General features: G+C 36.2%; 2 protein-coding genes across 2 annotated transcripts; both read left to right on the top strand.

The window, feature by feature from the left end:
* The first annotated feature begins 1,865 nt into the window (after positions 1-1,865).
* Positions 1,866-5,246, top strand: LOC124541879 (zinc finger protein 227-like). Its single transcript, XM_047119787.1, has 3 exons — positions 1,866-2,039; positions 3,021-3,119; positions 4,882-5,246. Exons 1-3 carry the CDS (start codon positions 1,866-1,868, stop codon positions 5,110-5,112), a joined length of 504 nt encoding a protein of 167 aa, XP_046975743.1. The 3' UTR covers positions 5,113-5,246.
* LOC124541878 (oocyte zinc finger protein XlCOF6-like) lies at positions 5,209-18,625 on the top strand. Its single transcript, XM_047119786.1, has 4 exons — positions 5,209-5,232; positions 15,083-15,295; positions 16,033-16,131; positions 18,287-18,625. The coding sequence occupies exons 1-4, from the start codon at positions 5,209-5,211 to the stop codon at positions 18,515-18,517; spliced, it is 567 nt and encodes a 188-aa protein (XP_046975742.1). The 3' UTR covers positions 18,518-18,625.
* The last annotated feature ends 2,626 nt before the right edge of the window (positions 18,626-21,251 follow it).

The following is a 21,251-nucleotide window of genomic DNA, read 5'->3' as shown; positions in this document are numbered from 1 at the left end:
GTTATATTAAAGTATATAATGTATATACACTTGTTTTTTTCTCCCTAGCGACATAAAATTGTGAAATTATTTACAAACGATTCGTAGAAAATGTAAACAAATGGTTATTATCGAATATAACGTTTTTGTTTACATTTTTTACGATTTGCCATTAATATATATGTATAATTATGTTTGTACATCATTAATTTAAAAAAGGACAGATTTGAAATTATTAAAGGAACCAAATTAATAGTTTATTGTAAAGTTAGTTTATAGATAATAAGATTTTACCAAAATTGTAAAATGTTGTATCTGTCACAGAAATAAATATTTCAAACTTAAATTCGGTGTTGTCTTTTATTTAGGAGCCGAGATGGCCCAGTTGGAGCGAGATCAAACCCAGGTAAGCATCAATTAATTTCCATGAGCTTAATTTGTGTTTATAATTTATTCCGAGTTCGGTGGTGAATGAAAACCTCGCGAAACATGCGACCAGCATGTGTCAAATTTCATAGAAATTCTGCCATATATGTGTTTCGTCAACCCGCATTGGAACAGCGTGGTTCAAAACCTTATCCTCAAAGCGAGAGGAGGCCTTAGCCCTGCATTGGGAAATTTACAGGCTGTTGTTGTTTTATTTAAGAGTCGACTTGGCTCAGACTTGCTTAGACCGTCTTTAAGCCCAGGTAAGCATTACTCAATTTCCCTGTGCTTAATTTGTGTTTATAATTCATCCCGAGTTCAGTGGAGAATGAAAACCTCGCGAGGGAACCTGCATTTGTCTAATTTTAATTAATATCCCGCATTGGAGCAGAGTGATGGAATATCCTCCTACTCTTCTCTTCAGAGGAAGAGGAGGCCTCCTTTACCAGCTGCGGGAAAATTACAAGTGTGACTGTTTATACTAAATAGTTAGCTTTTATTTACGAACTAGAAATGAGTAAGAGAAACGTGTACAGTAATTGTGTATTTATTTTTTGTTATGAGGGTGCAGGATCTGAGGGGGTGATTCTTTCAGAAGATGTGGGACAGCTCTCGACCAATAATATCGCGTCTATTTGCTGCCAGACGTTGTTTACTTAGCCTTTTCCCTGTTATAGTTGGAATGGAGTACCTATATATAATTGTCTATGGAATCATCCTAAAGTATTCGATTAGACAAAAGACTATTTGTATAAATTCATATAGTTTTGAGTGTTGCTATGCATCTTCCTTTATTTTATCCACCAATATCCACTAAACTACTTATATACACTTTAATTTTACGTTCAAAGTTCCGATAACAATTTCGTTGACTTTCGAGAAGGGATTTTAATATCATAGATTATTCAAGCTCAATTAATCAATCATCAACCAAGCCACATTGGAACAGCGTGGTGGAATATGTTCCAAACCTCCTCCTTAATGGGTGACGAGGCCTTAGCCCAGCAGTGGGAAATTGACAGGCTGTTACTGTCACTGTAATAATATGGCGTCAATTCGGTGATAATTATGTCTTTTATTTGCCATTTGTCCTCTTGTGCTTGGAATAATCTGTAGAAAAATATGACAGAATTCTCAAATTTAATCTAAATGTTGAATAAAAACACATTTATACTCCAAGAATTTATATTTAATCGTAACTTACAACTAAAATTAACAAACTGAACTTCACTTAACGAATTCACACAAACGTTACTCTCTCGTTAAAATCTCGAAACTCACTCACAGAACACAACAGTTAAGTATATGTCGGAATCTAATATTGAATGTAATCATATAATGTATATAAAACACGTGAAAGTCGTGTATCAACGTTAGTTGTTCGTTTACATCACAAGTGATATTCAAAGTGAATTCTTACAGGGCCGTACGGCGGACTATAAGTTTGAGGCTCAGGTGTTATGTCATCGCCCCCCCCCCAGGAGAAGACGCACGGCTGCGCGCAGTGCCCGAAGAAGTTCGGGTCGCGCGCGCTGCTCGCCGTGCACATGAAGACGCACGAGCGCGTGCTGCGCGGCGCCACCTTCCGCTGCACCTACTGCGGGAAGGGCTTCTTCGAGGCCTACAGCCTGCAGGTGACGCGCCCCCGCCCCATGTAACCTAATGCGCCCAGGGCCTCTAAACAATGCTGGACAGAGCCCTCCTCTCCCTTTAAACCAGACCGTATAAAGAGATCGGAACATTTTCGAATTAATTCTTCTGACTTTTTCGGTATATCCGACCCACAAATATGGCAATACTGGCATTGTTTATTCATAAATTAAAGTACAATGACAGTTTCTTTGTTTGTTCAAACAAAAGTGTTCTGTCAAATTCATAGCGGATTCTGATTTCACTACATAGTATAAAACAAAGCCGCTTTCTCTGTCTTCTTTAAAACTACGCAACAGATTTTGATGCGGTTTTTTTTAATAGATAGAGCAATTCGAGATGAAAGTTTTTGTTTATAATAATTGATCAATATAGTAAAAAAAAGCACTGATAATTTTTGAAGTTTAGTTTTGGTCTATTTAGTATTAGTATTGCACCCGTACGGGTTGCTAGTTTCCAATATATCTCACTTACAAATATAGTATCGAATCAGCAACTAGGTATCACCAAAGCTTTATTTATTCACAAATTGAAGAACAATGAAAGTTTATTTGTCTAATCTAATAAAAATGTTCCTTCAAATTCATATGGGTCCCGTTACCTAATATGCATATAACCTAGGACTTCTAGAAGGCTAATGATGGCCCTGGTGAGGAGGCAGACCCGCTGTAGGTCACACGGGTGCACATTGTTTCCCATTGCTGGACAAAGCCCTCCTTTCCCTTTGAGGAGAAGGTTTGGAACATATTTCACCACGCTCTTCCAATTCGGGTTGGTGGAATACACATGTGGCAGAATTTATATGAAATTAGACATATGTAGGTTTCTTCACGATGTTTTCCTTCACCACTGAGCACGAGATAAATTACAAATTAAGCACATGAATGTTCAGTGATGCTAGTCCGGGTTTGAACCCGCAATCATCGGCTAAGAGCACGCGTTGTAACCACTGGGCGTCTCCGCAGGTCCACGAGCGCACTCACCGCAACGAGAGGCCGTTCCTGTGCGAGATCTGCAACACCAGCTTCGGCACCAACTCCAGCCTGAAGAGGCACTTGAAAGTCGTGAGTGACCTTGGAATGTTACGCGTTGATTATCAGGGGCAGTCCGAGCGCACGAGACGTCACATATATCTATAGTGATGTTATAAATGTGAAAGTAATTTTGTCTGTTTGTCTGTCTTTCACGACCAAACCGCTGAACCGAATTCGATGAAATTCGGTATGAAGCAAAGTTGAATTCCAAGAAAAGACATGGGCTACTTTTTTGGGATAACACGTGATAACAAACATCGTAAAACGCAAGCGACTAACACATATATATATATATATATAGCATTAATGTCTATAGGGGCCGTCCATAAAATACGTCATCGCTTTTTTCAGACTTTAGAACACCCCCGCCCCCCTACAATCATCCTATCGTCATTTCTTAATGTCCCCCCCTTCTCCCAAAACTGACGTCATTACCAGTTCGATGAAATTAAAACATTGCAGACTTGAGAAAAATATGTTTTTTTTGATTAAAGAACTTGGTTATAGAATCACCTTTATTATTTTTACTTTGGCAATAATCATTGATAAATATAATATAAAAGCAAAAAATAGGGAATAATAATACATAATATTATTATTCCCTATTTTTCCCGCCTCTCACATTTGCAGTCTCACTTACTAGGTGTGTTGGAAGAAATTTATTTTTAGAAATTATATTTTTGTACGTGAACAATAAACTATAAATAAATAAATAAAAATGACGTGAATTCCGAAACACCCCCCCTCCTATCTATCATTTACCGTCATCCGCAGACAACCCCCCCTCCCTGCCTAATTTATAGACGGCCCCATTGAAGATTGTAGCTTTATTTCAATAATAACAGAAAAAAGCCAGATAACAACAGCGCTCTCATTGGTCGAGAGCTGGATTAGTCTGTGGTATTCACTTTGGATTTGAGAAAATGGCGTTTTGGCGACGAAACTGTTATCAGTATTTTAGAAATTAAACTAAAGTAGATACAAGTAATAGTATATAAATAAAAATATATCAATCATATATATTCCTAACGGTGCACAATATAATTTAGTTTTATATCGCTACATATTGTAAAACAAAGTCTCCGACGTCTGTATGTTTGCAATAAACTCCAAAATTACTGAACTGATCTGAAAGAGAACGGTACCCACCCAGACGGGCTTGCACAAAGCCCTACCACCAAGTATAAATAAAATTTTAACAAAAAGAAAAACCGACTTCAAACAAAACACTATTTTAAAACAAATAAAAATGCACTAAAAAGTAATAAAAATAATTGCATATTTAATATATTTTTGAGAGTCCTCCTAGGTAAAATGAAATGAAAAATATTAGATTACTTAAAAGGCAATTTACGATTGAAGTCGGTTGAAAAGTATTTATATTAATAAAGTAAGTAGTAACAGCCTGTAAATTCCCACGGCTGTGCTAAAGGCCTCCTCTCCCTTTGAGGAGAAGGTTTAGGAACATATTCCACCACGCTGTTCCAATGCGGGTCGGTGGAATACACATGTGGCAGAATTTCTATGAAATTTGTCACATGCAGGTTTCCTCGCGATGTTTTCCTTCACCGCTGAGCACGAGATGAATTATAAAGACAAATCAAGCACATGAATCAGCGGTGCTCGCCTGGGCTTGCCATCTCTCTCGTATGTATTGATCGATATCGTGGCGTTTCAGTCGCGCCTGGGTTTGCCATCTCTCTCATATGTATTGATTAATATCGTGGCGTTTCAGTCGCGCCTGGGCTTGCCATCTCTCTCGTATGTACTGATCGATATCGTGTCGTTCCAGTCGCACAGCACGTCGAAGCCGTTCGAGTGCGCGACGTGCCACCGCTCGTTCGTGTCGGAGGCGATCCGCGACCGGCACGCGCTGCGCAACCACGGCAACCCGGAGGACTTCAAGTTCCTGTGCAAGCTGTGCCCCTGCAAGTACCTCAAGCTGAAGGACCTCCGCAAGCACACGTACAAGGCGCACCCCAAGGGCAGGAGGAAGAGGAAGCCGCACTCCGACAGCGAGTAGGCGTACACCTCCCCCCTTGTTCCGTTGTACATACAGTTGTCCGGGCAGCTCGGTCTGATTGCGGTGATTGTGAGATGCTTACGAATCGAAATCGAAATGTATTGGTTGTTATTACATCAGGTAATATATCTCAAAGTGGGCCCGTACCCCTAAACTGGGATATATATATAATAGGGGTATCTTAGGGCTGACTTGGAGGGGGATTTCTAGCGGGGTGAATGACTTCCCAATCAGTGTTTTGGTTCAACTTAAAATTTGATGCTTAAATATACCTATTAATTAAAAAAGGAAAAAAATTAAAACGTAATTATTCAAGTAGGCTTTTACAAGCACTTTTGAATCTTTATTTAATAACTATATCAAGTGAAGCTACCACCGGTTTGGGAAGTGGATTTTACAGAGAAGAACCGGTAAGAAACTCAGTGGCTACTCGTTTCCAACATTTAAAAATACAGTCATGTTAGTAAATTCAATTATATATGTATGTAATATGTCCTGCCTGGAAGTCAACAATATCTATGTAATCTGTGGTAGCCGTTTTCAACCGACTTCAAAGAGGAGGTTATCAATTCGTCTTTATTTTTTTTTTTAATAACAGTAAATCATCAAAGTGTTCAATAGCAAATCATTTATATTAATATTATAAATGTGAAAGTAACTCTGACTGTCTGTCTCTCTTTCACGACCAAACCGCTGAACCGAATTTGATGAAATTCTGTATGAAGGAAATTAGAACTCCAGGAAAGGACATAGGGTATCTTTTTTGCTGACATGTGACGAACAATCCTCTAAACTTCGCGCGAAGCCGCGATAGATAACTAGTGTGGTATATCTGAATATTAATTTGTAGTTTTTGTGTGGACAGTACGACACAACTCAGATGTAGCGTCGGCAAATACAATAAAACCGATCACTGCCGATTCACAACCAACAGAAACAGCTCCCTATCGCGCCACTCGACGCTATTCGTCGCTATAGACTCTCGCGTCAGCTCGACCCGAGACAGCGAGTGCGTGTAAAGCGACGCGTCGAATTGAATATATTAGGTCGTACGATATTACAAGTTATTACGTTTGTGTAAAGATCATATTCGTATGAGAAATAAATATTGATAATTTGGTATAGCGCACTTAATTCGGATGTGATCGGTTTTACGAATTTTGCCGATGTGACATCTAAGTGTCGTTTTCACTATTTATTCAATACTGACTGAACTATCCGGACAGCTGTTTATATGTTCCGACCTATATGAAGAGAATCATATCGAAATTGATTCAGCATATTATGTATAGTGAATGCATAACTTTCAGTACGTCTGAGTGAGGTTTGTGTGTCTGTTTGACGTTTCCAAATCGTACATTGATCAACGTAGATGTTATTTAATTCGGTTTGTGGAGTAATCTCAAGTCTAGCGGTAAATAAAATGTCTGATATTGAAGGTAAAACATATCAATAGTAATTATAACACGTTGATTCATTTGAAAATTAAATATTTCTCATTATTATCTACAATAGAAAAATTTTTAAATTTCATCACTCGCTAAGTTAGTGATCCGGTGTAAACAGGGCTTAGATTTTTTTTTTAATGTATATTATTTGCCAAATTATTTAAATTATTATAAAGGAATTGTGTTACTGTCACAAGAACACTCCAATCATCAATTTTTTATGGTATTGGTTGGCGGACGAGCATATGGGCCACCAATTGGTAAGTGGTCACCATCACCATAGACAATGAAGCTGTAAGAAATATTAACTATTCCTTACATCGTCAATGCGCCACCAACCTTGGGAACTAAGATGTTATGTCCCTTGTGCCTGTAGTTACACTGGCTCACTCACCCTTCAGACCGGAACACAACAATACTGACTACTGTTATTTGGCGGTAGAATAACTGATGAGTGGGTGGTACCTACCCAGACGGGCTTGCACAAAGCCCTACCACCAAGGAAGTACTTACTACCTACTTTAAAAGTAAAGCTACCACCGGCTCTGAATATAGATTCTACCCAGAGAAAACGGCAAGAAATTCATTAGTGTTAATAATAATAATTTTATGCATATTCGTTTCTTTTGTGTTTATGAAATTGTAACTGAGCGTAAAAGCCAGTATTGTACGTTATCCTTAAGCCCTTTTAACACCAGGTCACACAGTAATGTAATTATGAAAATTAATAAAGTTTTTAAATATACTTAAACAATTGTAAAAAAAATCGAAGTAGATTAAACTATTGGATAAGTCGTTCGTAGCACTTTTAAATGTCATCCAAATTGTTGTTTAGTATAACCGGTGCCAATAAAGATTGCTTACAAACGGTGACAGTTCTCGTGCTGTCTGTTCACAAGTTATTGCCATCCCTGTCGCACACTGTACGGTTAGAAGCAAAAGTCCAAAAGTCATATTGATTAACTCTTTCTGTCTCGTTTTCGCGGCTTAAATCTTAACTTATGTGTGCTTTATTGACTTGAATTAGATGTAAAGCTCCGACGGGTTGGGAATGTCGATTCTACTGAGACGAACCTTTAAACTTAGTTTTAACTCTTTAACACCAATTTCAAATATAAGATTATTTATTTATTTATTTATTTGTAAGTAAGTGAAACAAACAGCATATTTTATATTACATAAAACTTATAAACCTTAAATAACACACATGCCAATACAGTTTCCACAAATAATTAATCTGGAAGTGAACATATATATAAAAAAGATAAAACAGTAAAATTATAAATGTATGGTAATTAAAAACAAAAATCTAACAACTGTATGAATGTATATAAACCAAACTTATATCATGTGAAATATGAAAAAGGAAAAAAAAGTTAATAACAAATCTTAATCTAATTATTTCTAAGTATCGAGTTAAACTTACTGAGACCGCTGCTGAACAAGTCTATGTGGTTATATTTATCGTTATAGTTGCTACACGATCTTACTATAAAACTATTTTTGTAATCATTTGTTTTATGATTTGGAGTTGCGAAAGTAGCTTTGTACCGAGCACTTAAGCGAGGACAGTTAAATAATATTTTATTTAGGAGATAAGGCGAATCTATAAGGCTGTTAATAATTTTAAATAGAAACAATTGGTCCCTATGTTCTCGTCTAGTTTTTAAGGACAGTAGAATAGGCAAAGCGTGACCAAATTTATATTTTAATTTTTTAAGAAATTTATTTTGAATTGTTTCGATTGCTTGAATATACTTAGCATAACATGGATTCCATACAGTCGATGCATATTCCAAGTGTGACCGAACGTAAGCATTATAAAGTATAATGTGTGTATTAGGGTTCCTAAAGTCAGTACCTTGCCTGAAGATGAAGCCCAACATTTGGTAAGATTTTAGAGTAATTTTTTCAATATGCTTATCGAACACGAGTTGGCTATCAAGGTGTACACCAAGATCCCGTACCTCAGTTACCCTTCGCAATTTAACACCAAACATTGAATAATTAAAAGAGTGTTGCATTTTTTTCCTTGAAAATGTTATAATACAACATTTAGCTAAATTTAGTTGTAAACCATTAGATTTGCAGTACTGTCCTAACCTATTTAGATCATTTTGGAGTTCGATACAATCCTGGTTATCTCTTATAACTTTGAAAATTTTTGTATCATCGGCATAGAGTAAAAACTGTGAGTTTAAGAAGCAGGATGTTAAGTCATTGATAAAGACGTTAAATAATAAGGGACCAAGGTGGGAACCCTGAGGCACACCGGATGTTATAGGTACAAAAGTAGAAGTAAACCCTTTAACTGCGACAGCTTGAGTACGATCACGAAGGTAGGATGTCAACCATCGCAGAAGATCGCCGTGTACACCGATGTTTTCTAGTTTTTTTTGCAACAGATTATGAGAAATTTTATCAAAAGCTTTCGAATAATCGGTGTACACGGCATCCACCTGGTGACCATCTTCCATAGCTTTCAATACTATATCAAGAAATTCACAAAGATTTGACTCAGTTGAGCGTTTATTGATGAATCCATGTTGATTTGGTATAAGTAAAGGCCTTAATAACGGAAACAAGGTATCAAAAATAATTTTTTCAAACATCTTAGGAATCACAGACAATTTTGAAATGCCACGGTAGTTTTTAACATTATTTTTATCGCCTTGTTTAAAAATAGGTGTGATTAAAGATTTCTTCCACTCCTGTGGCATACAACCAGTGTTCAAGGACTTTGTAAAGAGAATAGTTAAAGGAGTGCAAAGTGCCTTGCTGCAATTTTTTAGAAAAATAGGATGTAGTCCATCTGGGCCGCTACCCTTAGATATATTCAGCTTTGAAAGATAATGCTCTACTTTGTTATTAGTAATCTCAATTGAATTTATTATTGTCTGATTGCAAGAGTTGTTAGACGATATGATCGACGTGGACCCTGAATCCAATTCAAAAACAGAGTTAAAAAAGTGATTAAACATATTCGAGATTTGTTGTCCATCAGAACTGAATTCATTATTATAATATAAAGTATCCGGCAGACTGTTATGACCTTTCTTAGATTTAATGAAAGTCCAGAAATGCTTAGAATTGAAATATATATTCTGTTCTGCTCTCTCTACGAATAAATTGTAACAATCAGTTTCAATATTTTTTGTTTGAGCCCGAAGGTCCGAAAATTTATTGTAATCATATATTCGTCCATAAATTTTCCACTTCCTATGCCATTTTAATTTTTTATTTATTAAGGTAATTAGTGTCCGAGAGTACCAACAAGGATATTTATTGTTTTCAGTAATTACTTTTGATGGAATAAAATGTTGTATGATCTGGTCCACGATTTGATAAAACATATCAACTGCTTCGGTTATATTTTTATTATTTAACTGAAGCTCCCAATTAACTTTGTTTAATTCAGCACTAACAACCTCATAGTCAGCCTTATGATATAAACGAACAATACGCCTATTAGGTCTTAAATTCCTTTCAATTGAACAAATATCTATCATAAGACAGAGAGCAGGGTGGTGGGCATCCTCTGGTTCAGATAAAGGGGCGGTACGAGATACATCACAGTGTAAATTTGAAAGAATTAAATCCAATAACCTACCGTTTACATTAAAAACGTGATTAAACTGACGCAAGCTATTAAAATTTATAAATGCAGATAACTGATATGTCATAACATCCACAGAAGGATTTGAAATATTAAGAGAGTTGTTATCATCACTATATAACCAAACAGATTTACTTATGTTAAAATCACCCACCATCACAATGTCTTGACATGGATGTTGAATAATTAAGTCAGAAACAAACTCGAAAAATTCCAATTGTGACTCAGCCTGGTAACAATTTTGTGGAAAATAGCAACAGAAAAGAAATATTGACTTATGTGGTAAATTGTGCCGTAATATAATTTTTAAGTAAGTAATATCGACATGAGGATGAGTTGGTGAAAATTCTTTTATACGCATGTCTACAGAAAATTCCTTACGAATAGCTATTAATGTTCCACCTCCTCTCTCCACATCGAGACAGTCATATTTACGGTCATTACGATATACAGTATATCGGGTATCAAATAATTCCTCGTCAAAAATACCTTCCAAAAGCCACGTTTCTGTTAGGCAGATAATGTCATAGTTATGATTTAATACATTATGATAAAATTGTTTTGTCTTGGTACGTAAACCACGAACGTTGTGGTAAAAGATATTCAAAATCATGGCGGATATAGAAAAATATACAAATATGCATTCTGTTTATTACGAAATATCCAATTAAAGTTTTCGAATAACATTATCCAATACTTAAGTAGAGTACTAATATCTGAGCAATTACCCCTAGGCTTATTTTTATTAAATAGAAGAAGTAAAATTAACTTACCACAAGATTTAGACTCATAACCACCGACAAGCATAGCAATTTCATCAAATTTAATTCGATTATAAGGTATAAAGTATGATATAATGCAAAGAATTCCATAAAAAATACAAGAATATAAAAAATATAACAATTGTCTATAATAAATTAAGTAAGTAAAAAAAATATTGAATAACGAGTTAACGCTTATGATATTTTTTTTAAAGATTCCTCAGATGTAATGTGGAGTACCGGCGAGTTATCTGTTCTTCGTACCATAATTGTGCAATTCCGGACCCAACAATAGGCATAACCTTTTTCCTTAGAAAGACGTTTGGCTTCTCTCAATAATGCTTTGTTACGCGTGGAGAGGTGATCATTAACATATATTTGATTTTGCACCCCTGGAAATCCAATGTCAGACGCTTTGATGCTTCCTAATTTGCGAAGTGATGACAAGAAATCATCCTTTTTATATCGAGCCTGCATCTGTTTCATTATGCTATATATATCAAACCCTTTTTGTATTTCTTTATTGGCACACCGTTATATTATCTGTTTGCTATCTGATCGCTCATTGGCCGCACATCGCGTCATCAACTGGTATCGACCAATGGGCGTTGAGATTTAAGCTGATTGAGTTAATTTGATTCGTTAACATTTTAGAATATGGAGTTTTTACATTATTGTCCATTCCACTAGCGCTTGTTTAAATTAAATTCATCTCAAACTTCAAGTGACTTAAGAGTCCCACTGCTGGGCAAATATATTCTCTTCAATGAGATGGTTATAGAATTTGTTTCAAATTTCTCCTGTATGGACTAGTGACTCAATTTGTTATCTCTTGCCTCGGATTTACAATTATTAAAGTTTATATATATATCACCGTAAGATTATATATTAGTAATCAGCTGTAATTCGTTAGATTACAATTTCACGAGGTAGATTGTAATCTAACGAATTTTGTAATCTTACGATGACATATATGAATTAACAAAGATATTACATCGATGGTAAGACTCCAAGCGCCCCTCCCTTCCAGAAGTTGTATAGGTTTTGTGTCTGTAAATGAGAGTTTTATTACTCATTGAAAAAGAATAAGTGTCTAATTCAGTAAATGGTTTTATTTTTCTAAATCTGTTTATGGAAATGCCCCCTAATTGCCCCCACTTTATTTTAAGAACTCAGTATAAGTCGTACTTGGCTTGGATGATGTGAGTACTTATTTTTTTTATAATAATTTGTATAATTTCACGATTAAGTTGATGTAAGATACTGCACATACTTCGATCTTATTTATAAAATGGTTATGTGTAAGTTAATTGTAAAGTATTTGTAAATATTTTAATGTTAACGAAATTACTGTTTCCCGTCAATTTATTCCTTAAAAATTATAATTAAGGTGGAAGATGGTCAGCATAACAATTTTCATTGTGAATTTTAAATCGACGTGAAATTCAGTAGTTACTCTTTTTTCATGAATCGTGAAATACGTTTGAAAAAAAAATTTAATAATAGAAGTGAAATTCAAGTAATTTCACCTTAATAACTCTTGTTTTTTTTACATTTATAATATGTAGACAGTCTGTAGACTCGCATGTCTAATACCACTACTATAATAATAATTAACGCTTCCTTTCATCCTCAGCCTTACTTTGAGATCTAAGAGCTAGCGCGCACGGGTGATTTTTGTCACGGTGACTTCAAAGTGTTTGTCATTGTCACGTCACGTTTCCACAGTGGAGTGCGCTCATTAAGAGAGACTGTGACAAAACATTTTCGAAATCTAAGTGTCATTTGCCACTTTGGATTTCGAAGAGACGGTCGTTCTCTGTGAACTCGTGAGACTCGGCAGAAAAAGACTTTAATTGTCACGTGAATATCTGAAGACTCTTTCAATTTTTATCATAAAGAGCTGGTTTCTTTTTCACTTCTTCTATTAGAACATCATTATCAGTATGGTCTTCACGAATGTTTACGTTTTGAATAGATGGTGACGACATTTGCGCGCGCCAAAGTCGTCGTAAAAAAACAAGAGTTATGACAGTACAGTATTATAATATTTTATTTTTTACAATAAAACAAATTTCCACAATTATCGTTCATCAATATAATATAAGGTTAGGAAATTGTGCGAGCGGGACATATTATAAAAAGACAAAGACAAGTGATGGGATATTAAATAGAAATCTCTTAGATCTGTTTGTAGTTTAAAATAATTTTAAGTGATAAGGAATAGTATGAATACTGTAATATATTTTGATTCAATCGACAGGGCGCTAGTTTTTTTGTTATATTGAAGTATATAATGTATATACACTTGTTTTTTTCTCCCTAGCGACATAAAATTGTAAAATTATTTACAAACGATTCGTAGAAAATGTAAACAAATGATTATTATCGAATATAACGTATTTGTTTACATTTTTTACAATTTCCTATCAATATATATGTATAATTATGTTTGTACATCATTAATTTAAAAAAGAACAGATTTGAAATTATTAAAGGAACCAAATTAATTCTTAACTAGCGTATAATACATAGATTCGTTTAAATACTAGATAATGCACTTTTATTTATAAGATTTCAAATTGTGTGTTGTATGTAATAGTTTATTGTAAAGTTAGTTCGTAGATTATAAGATTTTACCAAAATTGTAAAATGTTGTATCTGTCACAGAAATAAATATTTCAAATTTAATTCGGTGTTGTCTTTTATTTTATGAGGCGAGATGTCGCAGTGGTAAGAACGCGTGCAACTTAACTGATGATTGCGGGTTCAAACCTAGGTAAGCATCACTGAGTTTCCATGACCTTGCATTTGTCTTATTTTAATTAATTTTCCGCATTGCAGCAGCAGGAGGCCTCCTTGCCTAGCTGTGAGAAATTTACAGGCTGTTACCGTTTATACTAAATAGTTAGCTTTTATTTACGAACCAGAAATCAGTACGCGAAACGTGTACAGTAATTGTGTGTTTATTTTTAAATTTATCTTTTGTTATGAGGGTGCGGGATCTGAGGGGATGATTCTCTCTTAAGATGTGGAACAGCTATTTTTCTATCTCTTTCTCACTTGTATTTGCGTGGCGCGTTCGCAATGTAAAGCTTATTCCAATCGAAGTAGGAATAAAGATACACAAACCTGAAATTTACGTATTTCATGCGATTTACTAATAACTCTGCTATATTGCACACCATTAAGACTTTCTGATTAATATATCTTTATTTATTATACAACACTTAATTACATATTTTCACTATCATTTTACTTCCTACCTACTAAATTCCGATGTTTTGTCGTTCATGACGCCATTATTATGCAAATCCACAGTGAACACCACAGACTGATCAAGCTCTCGGTCTCGACCAATAATATCGCGTCTATTTGCTGCCAGACGTTGTTTACTTAGCCTTTTCCCTGTTATAGTTGGAATGGAGTACCTATATATAATTGTCTATGGAATCATCCTAAAGTATTCGAGTAGACAAAAGACTATTTGTTTAAATTCATATAGTTTTGAGTGTTGCTATGCATCTTCCTTTATTTTATCCACAAATATCCACTGAACTACTTACGCACTTTAATTTTACGTTCAAAGTTCCGATAACAATTTCTTTGACTTTCGAGAAGGGATTTTTATATCATAGATTATTCAAGCTCAATTAATAAATCATCAACCAAGCCACATTGGAACAGCGTGGTGGAATATGTTCCTTAATGGGTGACGAGGCCTTAGCCCAGCAGTGGGAAATTGACAGGCTGTTACTGTCACTGTAGTAATATCGCGTCAATTCGGTGATAATTATGTTTTTTATTTGCCATTCGTCCTCTTGTGCTTGGAATAATCTATAGAAAAATATGACAGAATTCTCAAACTTAGTCTCAATATTGAATAAAAACACATTTATACTCAAAGAATTTATATTTAATCATAACTTACAACTAAAATTAACAAACTGAACTTCATTTAACAAAATCACACAAACGTTACTCTCTCGTTAAAATCTCGAAACTCACTCACAGAACACAAGAGTGATATGTCAGAATCTGATATTGAATGTAATCATATAATGTATATAAAACACGTGAAAATCGTGTGTCACCGTAAGATGGTCGTTTACATCACAAGTGATATTTAAAGTGAATTCTTACAGAGCCGTACGGCGGACTATAAGTTTGAGGCTCAGGTGTTATGTCATCGCCCCCCCCCCCAGGAGAAGACGCACGGCTGCGCGCAGTGCCCGAAGAAGTTCGGGTCGCGCGCGCTGCTCGCCGTGCACATGAAGACGCACGAGCGCGTGCTGCGCGGCGCCACCTTCCGCTGCACCTACTGCGGGAAGGGCTTCTTCGAGGCCTACAGCCTGCAGGTGACACAAAGATTCTGATTTCACTACATAGTATAAAACAAAGCCGCTTTCTCTGTCGTCTTTAAAACTACGCAACAGATTTTGATGCGGTTTTTTTAATAGATAGAGTAATTCGAGATGAAGGTTTTTGTTTATAATAATTGATCAATATAGTAAAAAAACACTGATAATTTTTGAAGTTTAGTTTTGGTCTATTTAGTATTAGTATTGCACCCGTACGGGTTGCTAGTTTCCAATATATCCCACTTACAAATATAGTATCGAATCAGCAACTAGGTATCACCAAAGCTTTATTTATTCACAAATTAGAGAACAATGAAAGTTTCTTTGTTTGTTCAAAAGAATGTGTCCTGTCAAATTCATAGCGACCCCGTTATCTTAAGACTATTGCCCAGGGCCTCCAGTGTGTTAAAGATGGCCCGGGTGAGGAGGCAGACCCGCTGTAGGTCACACCGGTGCACATTGTTTCCCAGTGCTGGATAAAGGTCTCCTCTCCCTTTGAGGAGAAGGTTTGGAACATATGTCATCACTGTTTCAATGCGGCTTGGTGGAATACACATGTGGCAGAATTTGTATGAAATTAGACATATGTAGGTTTCCTCACGATGTTTTCCTTCACCACTGAGCACGAGATTAATTACAAATTATGCACATTAATATTCAGTAATGCTTGTCTGGGTTTGAACCCGCAATCATCGGCTAAGAGCACGCGTTGTAACCGCTGGGCGTCTCCGCAGGTCCACGAGCGCACTCACCGCAACGAGAGGCCGTTCCTGTGCGAGATCTGCAACACCAGCTTCGGCACCAACTCCAGCCTGAAGAGGCACTTGAAAGTCGTGAGTGACCTTGGAATGTTACGCGTTGATTATCAGGGGCAGTCCGAGCGCACGAGACGTCACATATATCTATAGTGATGTTATAAATGTGAAAGTAATTTTGTCTGTTTGTCTGTCTTTCACGACCAAACCGCTGAACCGAATTCGATGAAATTCGGTGTGAAGCAAACTTGAACTCAAAGAAAAGACATGGGCTACTTTTTTGGGATAACACGTGATAATAAACATCGTAAAACGCAAGCGACTAACATTTATATATATATATATATATATATATATATATATATAAATGTTAGTCGCTTATATATATATATATATATATGAGTTATTTTAGTATTGTATGCGCCTTAGCCGTCTCTCACATTTGCAGTCTCACTTACTAGGTGTCCTGGAAGAAATTTCTTTTTAGAAATTATCTTTTTGTACGTGAACAATAAACTATAAATAAATAAATAAAAATGACGTGAATTCCGAAACACCCCCCCCCCCTCCTATCTACCGACATCCGCTGACACCCCCCCCCCCCGCCTAATTTATAGACGGCCCCATTGAAGATTCACATTGACTCACATTCACATTCACATAAACTCAGTGGTTATTCGTATCCAACATTTAAAAATACAGTCATGTTAGTTAAATACAATTATATATGCATGTAATATGTCCTGCCTGGGAGTCAACAATATCTATGTAATCTGTGGTAGCCATTTTCAACCGACTTCAAAGAGGAGGTTATCAATAATAACAGAAAAAAGCCAGATAACAACAGCGCTCTCATTGGTCGAGAGCTGGATTAGTCTGTGGTATTCACTGTGGATTTGAGAAAATGGCGTTTTGGCGACGAAACTGTTATCGGAATTTTAGAAGTTAAACTAAAGTGGATATAACTAATAGTATATAAATAAAAATATACTAATCATATATATTCCTAACGGTGCACAATATAGTCTAGTTTTATATCGCTACATATTGTAAACCAAAGTCTCCGACGTCTGTATGTTTGCAATAGACTCCAAAATTACTGAACGGATCTGAAAGAGAACGTTATCTACCCAGACGGTCTTGCACAAAGCCCTACCACCAAGTATAAATAAAATTTTAACAAAAAGAAAAACCGACTTCAAACAAAACACTATTTTAAAACAAATAAAAACGCACTAAAAAGTAATAAAAATAATTGCATATTTAATATATTTTTGAGAGTCCTCCTAGGTAAAATGAAATGAAAAATATTAGATTACTTAAAAGGCAATTTACGATTGAGGTCGGTTGAAAAGTATTTATATTAATAAAGTAAGTAGTAACAGCCTGTAAATTCCCACTGCTGGGCTAAAGGCCTCCTCTCCCTTTAAGGAGAAGGTTTGGAACATATTCCACCGCGCTGTTCCAATGCGGGTTGGTGGAATACACATGTGGCAGAATTTCTATGAAATTTGTCACATGCAGGTTTCCTCACGATGTTTTCCTTCACCGCTGAACACGAGATGAATTATAAAGACAAATTAAGCACATGAATCAGCGGTGCGTGCCTGGGTTTGCCATCTCTCTCATATATATTTATCTACACTAATATTATAAAGAGGAAAACTTTGTTTGTTTGGTTGTAATGAATAGGCTCAAAAACTACTGGACCGATTTTAAAAATTCTTTCACCATTCGAAAGGTAAATTAATCCTGCATAACATAGGCTAAATTTTATTTTGAAAAAAATAGGGTTCCGTAAGATATTTTGGGTTTTTCGGTCAAAAAAGGAAAAAATCTACCAAAAAAGTTGATTATTTGCTTATGATGCCTAAACTATAAAAGATAGAACTATAAAATGTTCTAATTCATGTCCTTAGAGGACATAATGACCTCCGACCCTAAGAACCTCATCAGATTCGTGGCCGATGTTGGTCTGGCTGAGGTGTTGTGATCACGAATTTGAGGTTTATTACAATAGATCCAAGCGCCGGTTGCAGTAATTCTTGTAAGTAATGTGACCGTGCCTCAGCAGTAGGGATATTAGAAGACTCATTATGAACCGTTATCTACGCGGGCGAAGCCACGGGCGACCGCTAGTTTATAATAAAGTAATCGTGTCGTTTCAGTCGCCGGTGCTCGCCTGGGCTTGCCATCTCTCTCGTATGTATTGATCGATATCGTGTCGTTCCAGTCGCACAGCACGTCGAAGCCGTTCGAGTGCGCGACGTGCCACCGCTCGTTCGTGTCGGAGGCGATCCGCGACCGGCACGCGCTGCGCAACCACGGCAACCCGGAGGACTTCAAGTTCCTGTGCAAGCTGTGCCCCTGCAAGTACCTCAAGCTGAAGGACCTCCGCAAGCACACGTACAAGGCGCACCCCAAGGGCAGGAGGAAGAGGAAGCCGCACTCCGACAGCGAGTAGGCGTACACCTCCCCCCTTGTTCCGTTGTACATACAGTTGTCCGGGCAGCTCGGTCTGATTGCAGTGATTGTGAGATGCTTACGAATCGAAATCGAAATGTATTGGTTGTTATTACATGGGTCCGTACCCATAAACTGGGAGAATCCGTGTCTTAGGGGGATATCTAGGGGGGTGAGTGAATACCCTATCACCTATACATATTAATTAAAAAGAGAAAAAAACACTTTATTCAACAAAATATACTTTATTCAAGTAGGCTTTTACGAGCATTGTTGAATCTTCAATAACCAACTGCATTAAGTGAAGCTACCACCGGTTTGGAAAGTGAATTTTACAGAGATGAACCGGCAAGACACTCAGTGGTTACTCGTTTCCAACATTTAAAAATACAGTCATGTTAGTTAAATACTTTTATATACGTATGTAATATATCCTGCCTGGAAGTCAACAATATCTATGTAATCTGTGGTAGCCGTTTTCAACCGACTTCAAAGAGGAGGTTATCAATTCGTCTGTATTATTTTTTTTATAAACAGTACATCATCAAAGCATTCAATATCAAATCATGTATATTAATATTATAAATGTGAAAGTAACTCTGTCAGTCTGTCTCTCTTTCACGACCAAACCGCTGAACCGATTTTGATGAAATTCTGTATGAAGCAAATTTGAACTCCAGGAAAGGACATGAAGTACATTTTCAACCGACTTCAAAAATAGGAGGAGGTTCTCAGTTCGACCCGTAGGTATGTTTTTTTTTTAAGTTTGTTACGCGATAACTCCGCCAATTATGAACCGATTTGGACAAATCTTTTTTCGGCGTATATATAATAACTCAAGGGTGGTCCCATTTAAATTTAATAATAAAAAAACAACCCCCAAGTGCGGCAAAATTGGGAATGAACTTTTTTATACGGAATATCTCCGCTGATTATAAACCAATTTGAACGATTATTTTTTTGTTGAATAGGTATTATTAAAAGTGTGGTTTCATGCGAATTTGAAGAAAATATTTCACCCCCAACGCATTTGAAGTCGGTTTTATTTTTTTTTTAAAGTTAATTATTTAAACACATGACAAACGAGCCCCTAAATTCAAGCGAAGCCGCAGGAGATAACTAGTATGGTATATCTGAATATTAATTTGTAGTTTTTGTGTGGACAGTACGACACAACTCAGATGTAGCGTCGGCAAATACAATAAAACCGATTACTGCCGATTTACAACCAACAGAAACAGCTCCCTATCGCGCCACTCGACGCTATTCGTCGCTATAGACTCTCGCGTCAGCTCGACCCGAGACAGCGAGTGCGTGTAAAGCGACGCGTCGAATTGAATATATTATGTCATACGATATTACACGTTATTACGTTTGTGTAAAGATCATATTCGCATGAGAAATAAATATTGATGATTTGGGATAGCGTACTTAATTCGGATGTGATCGGTTTTACGAATATTGCCGATGTGACATCTATGTGTCGTTTTCACTATTTATTCAATACTGACTGAACTATCCGGACAGCTGTTTATATGTTCCGACCTATATGAAGAGAATCATATCGAAATTGATTCAGCATATTATGTATAGTGAATGCATAACTTTGAAGTACGTCTGAGTGAGGTTTGTGTGTCTGTTTCACGTTTCCAAAATCGTATATTGATCAACATAGATGTTATTTAATTCGGTTTGTGGAGTAATCTCAAGTCTAGCGGTAAATAAAATGTCTGATATTGAAGGTAAAACATATCAATAGTAATTATAACATGTTGATTCATTTGAAAATTAAATATATCTCATTATTATCTACAATAGAAAATTTTTAAATTTCATCACTCGCTTAGTTAGTGATCCGGTGTTAAAAGGGCTTAGGTGTTTTTTTAAATGTATTTTATTTACCAAATCATTTTAAATATTGTAAAAGAAATTGTGTTAGTGGCCCAAGAACCCTCCAATCATCAATTTTTTATGGTATAGGTTGGCGGACGAGTATATGGGCCACCAATTGGTAAGTGGTTACCATCACCCATAGACAATGAAGATGTAAGATATATTAACTATTCCTTACATCGTCAATGTGCCACCAACCTTGGGAACTAAGATGTTATGTCCCTTGTGCCTGTAGTTACACTGGCTCACTCACCCTTCAAACCGGAACACAACAATACTGAGTACTGTTGTTTGGCGGTAGAATAACTGATGAGTGGGTGGTACCTACCCAGACGAGCTTGCACAAAGCCCGTACCACCAAGTAAGTACTTACTACCTACTTTAAAAGTAAAGCTACCACCGGCTCTGAATATAGATTCTACCCAGAGAAAACGGCAAGAAATTCAGTAGTGTTAATAATAATAATTTTATTCAATAAGGAATATTCGTTTCTTTTGTGTTTATGGAATTGTAACTGAGCGTAAAAGCCAGTGTTGTACGTTATCCTTAAGCCCTTTTAACACCAGGTCACGCAGTAATGTAATTATGAAAGTTAATAAAGTTTTTAAATATACTTAAACAATTGTAAAAAAATCGAAGTAGATTAAACTATTGGATAAGTCGTTCGTAGCACTTTTAAATGTCATCCAAATTGTTGTTTCAGTACAACCGGTGCCAATAAAGATTGTTTACAAACGGTGACCGTTCTCGTGCTGTCTGTGCGCGAGTTATTGCCATCCCTGTCGCACACTGTACGGTTAGAAGCAAAAATCCAAAAGTCAAAGTTTGATTAACTCTTTCCG

This window comes from Vanessa cardui, chromosome 29, assembly GCF_905220365.1.
Source record: "Vanessa cardui chromosome 29, ilVanCard2.1, whole genome shotgun sequence".
Classification (NCBI taxonomy): domain Eukaryota; kingdom Metazoa; phylum Arthropoda; class Insecta; order Lepidoptera; family Nymphalidae; genus Vanessa; species Vanessa cardui.
This window is presented reverse-complemented; position numbering and strand designations above follow the sequence as displayed.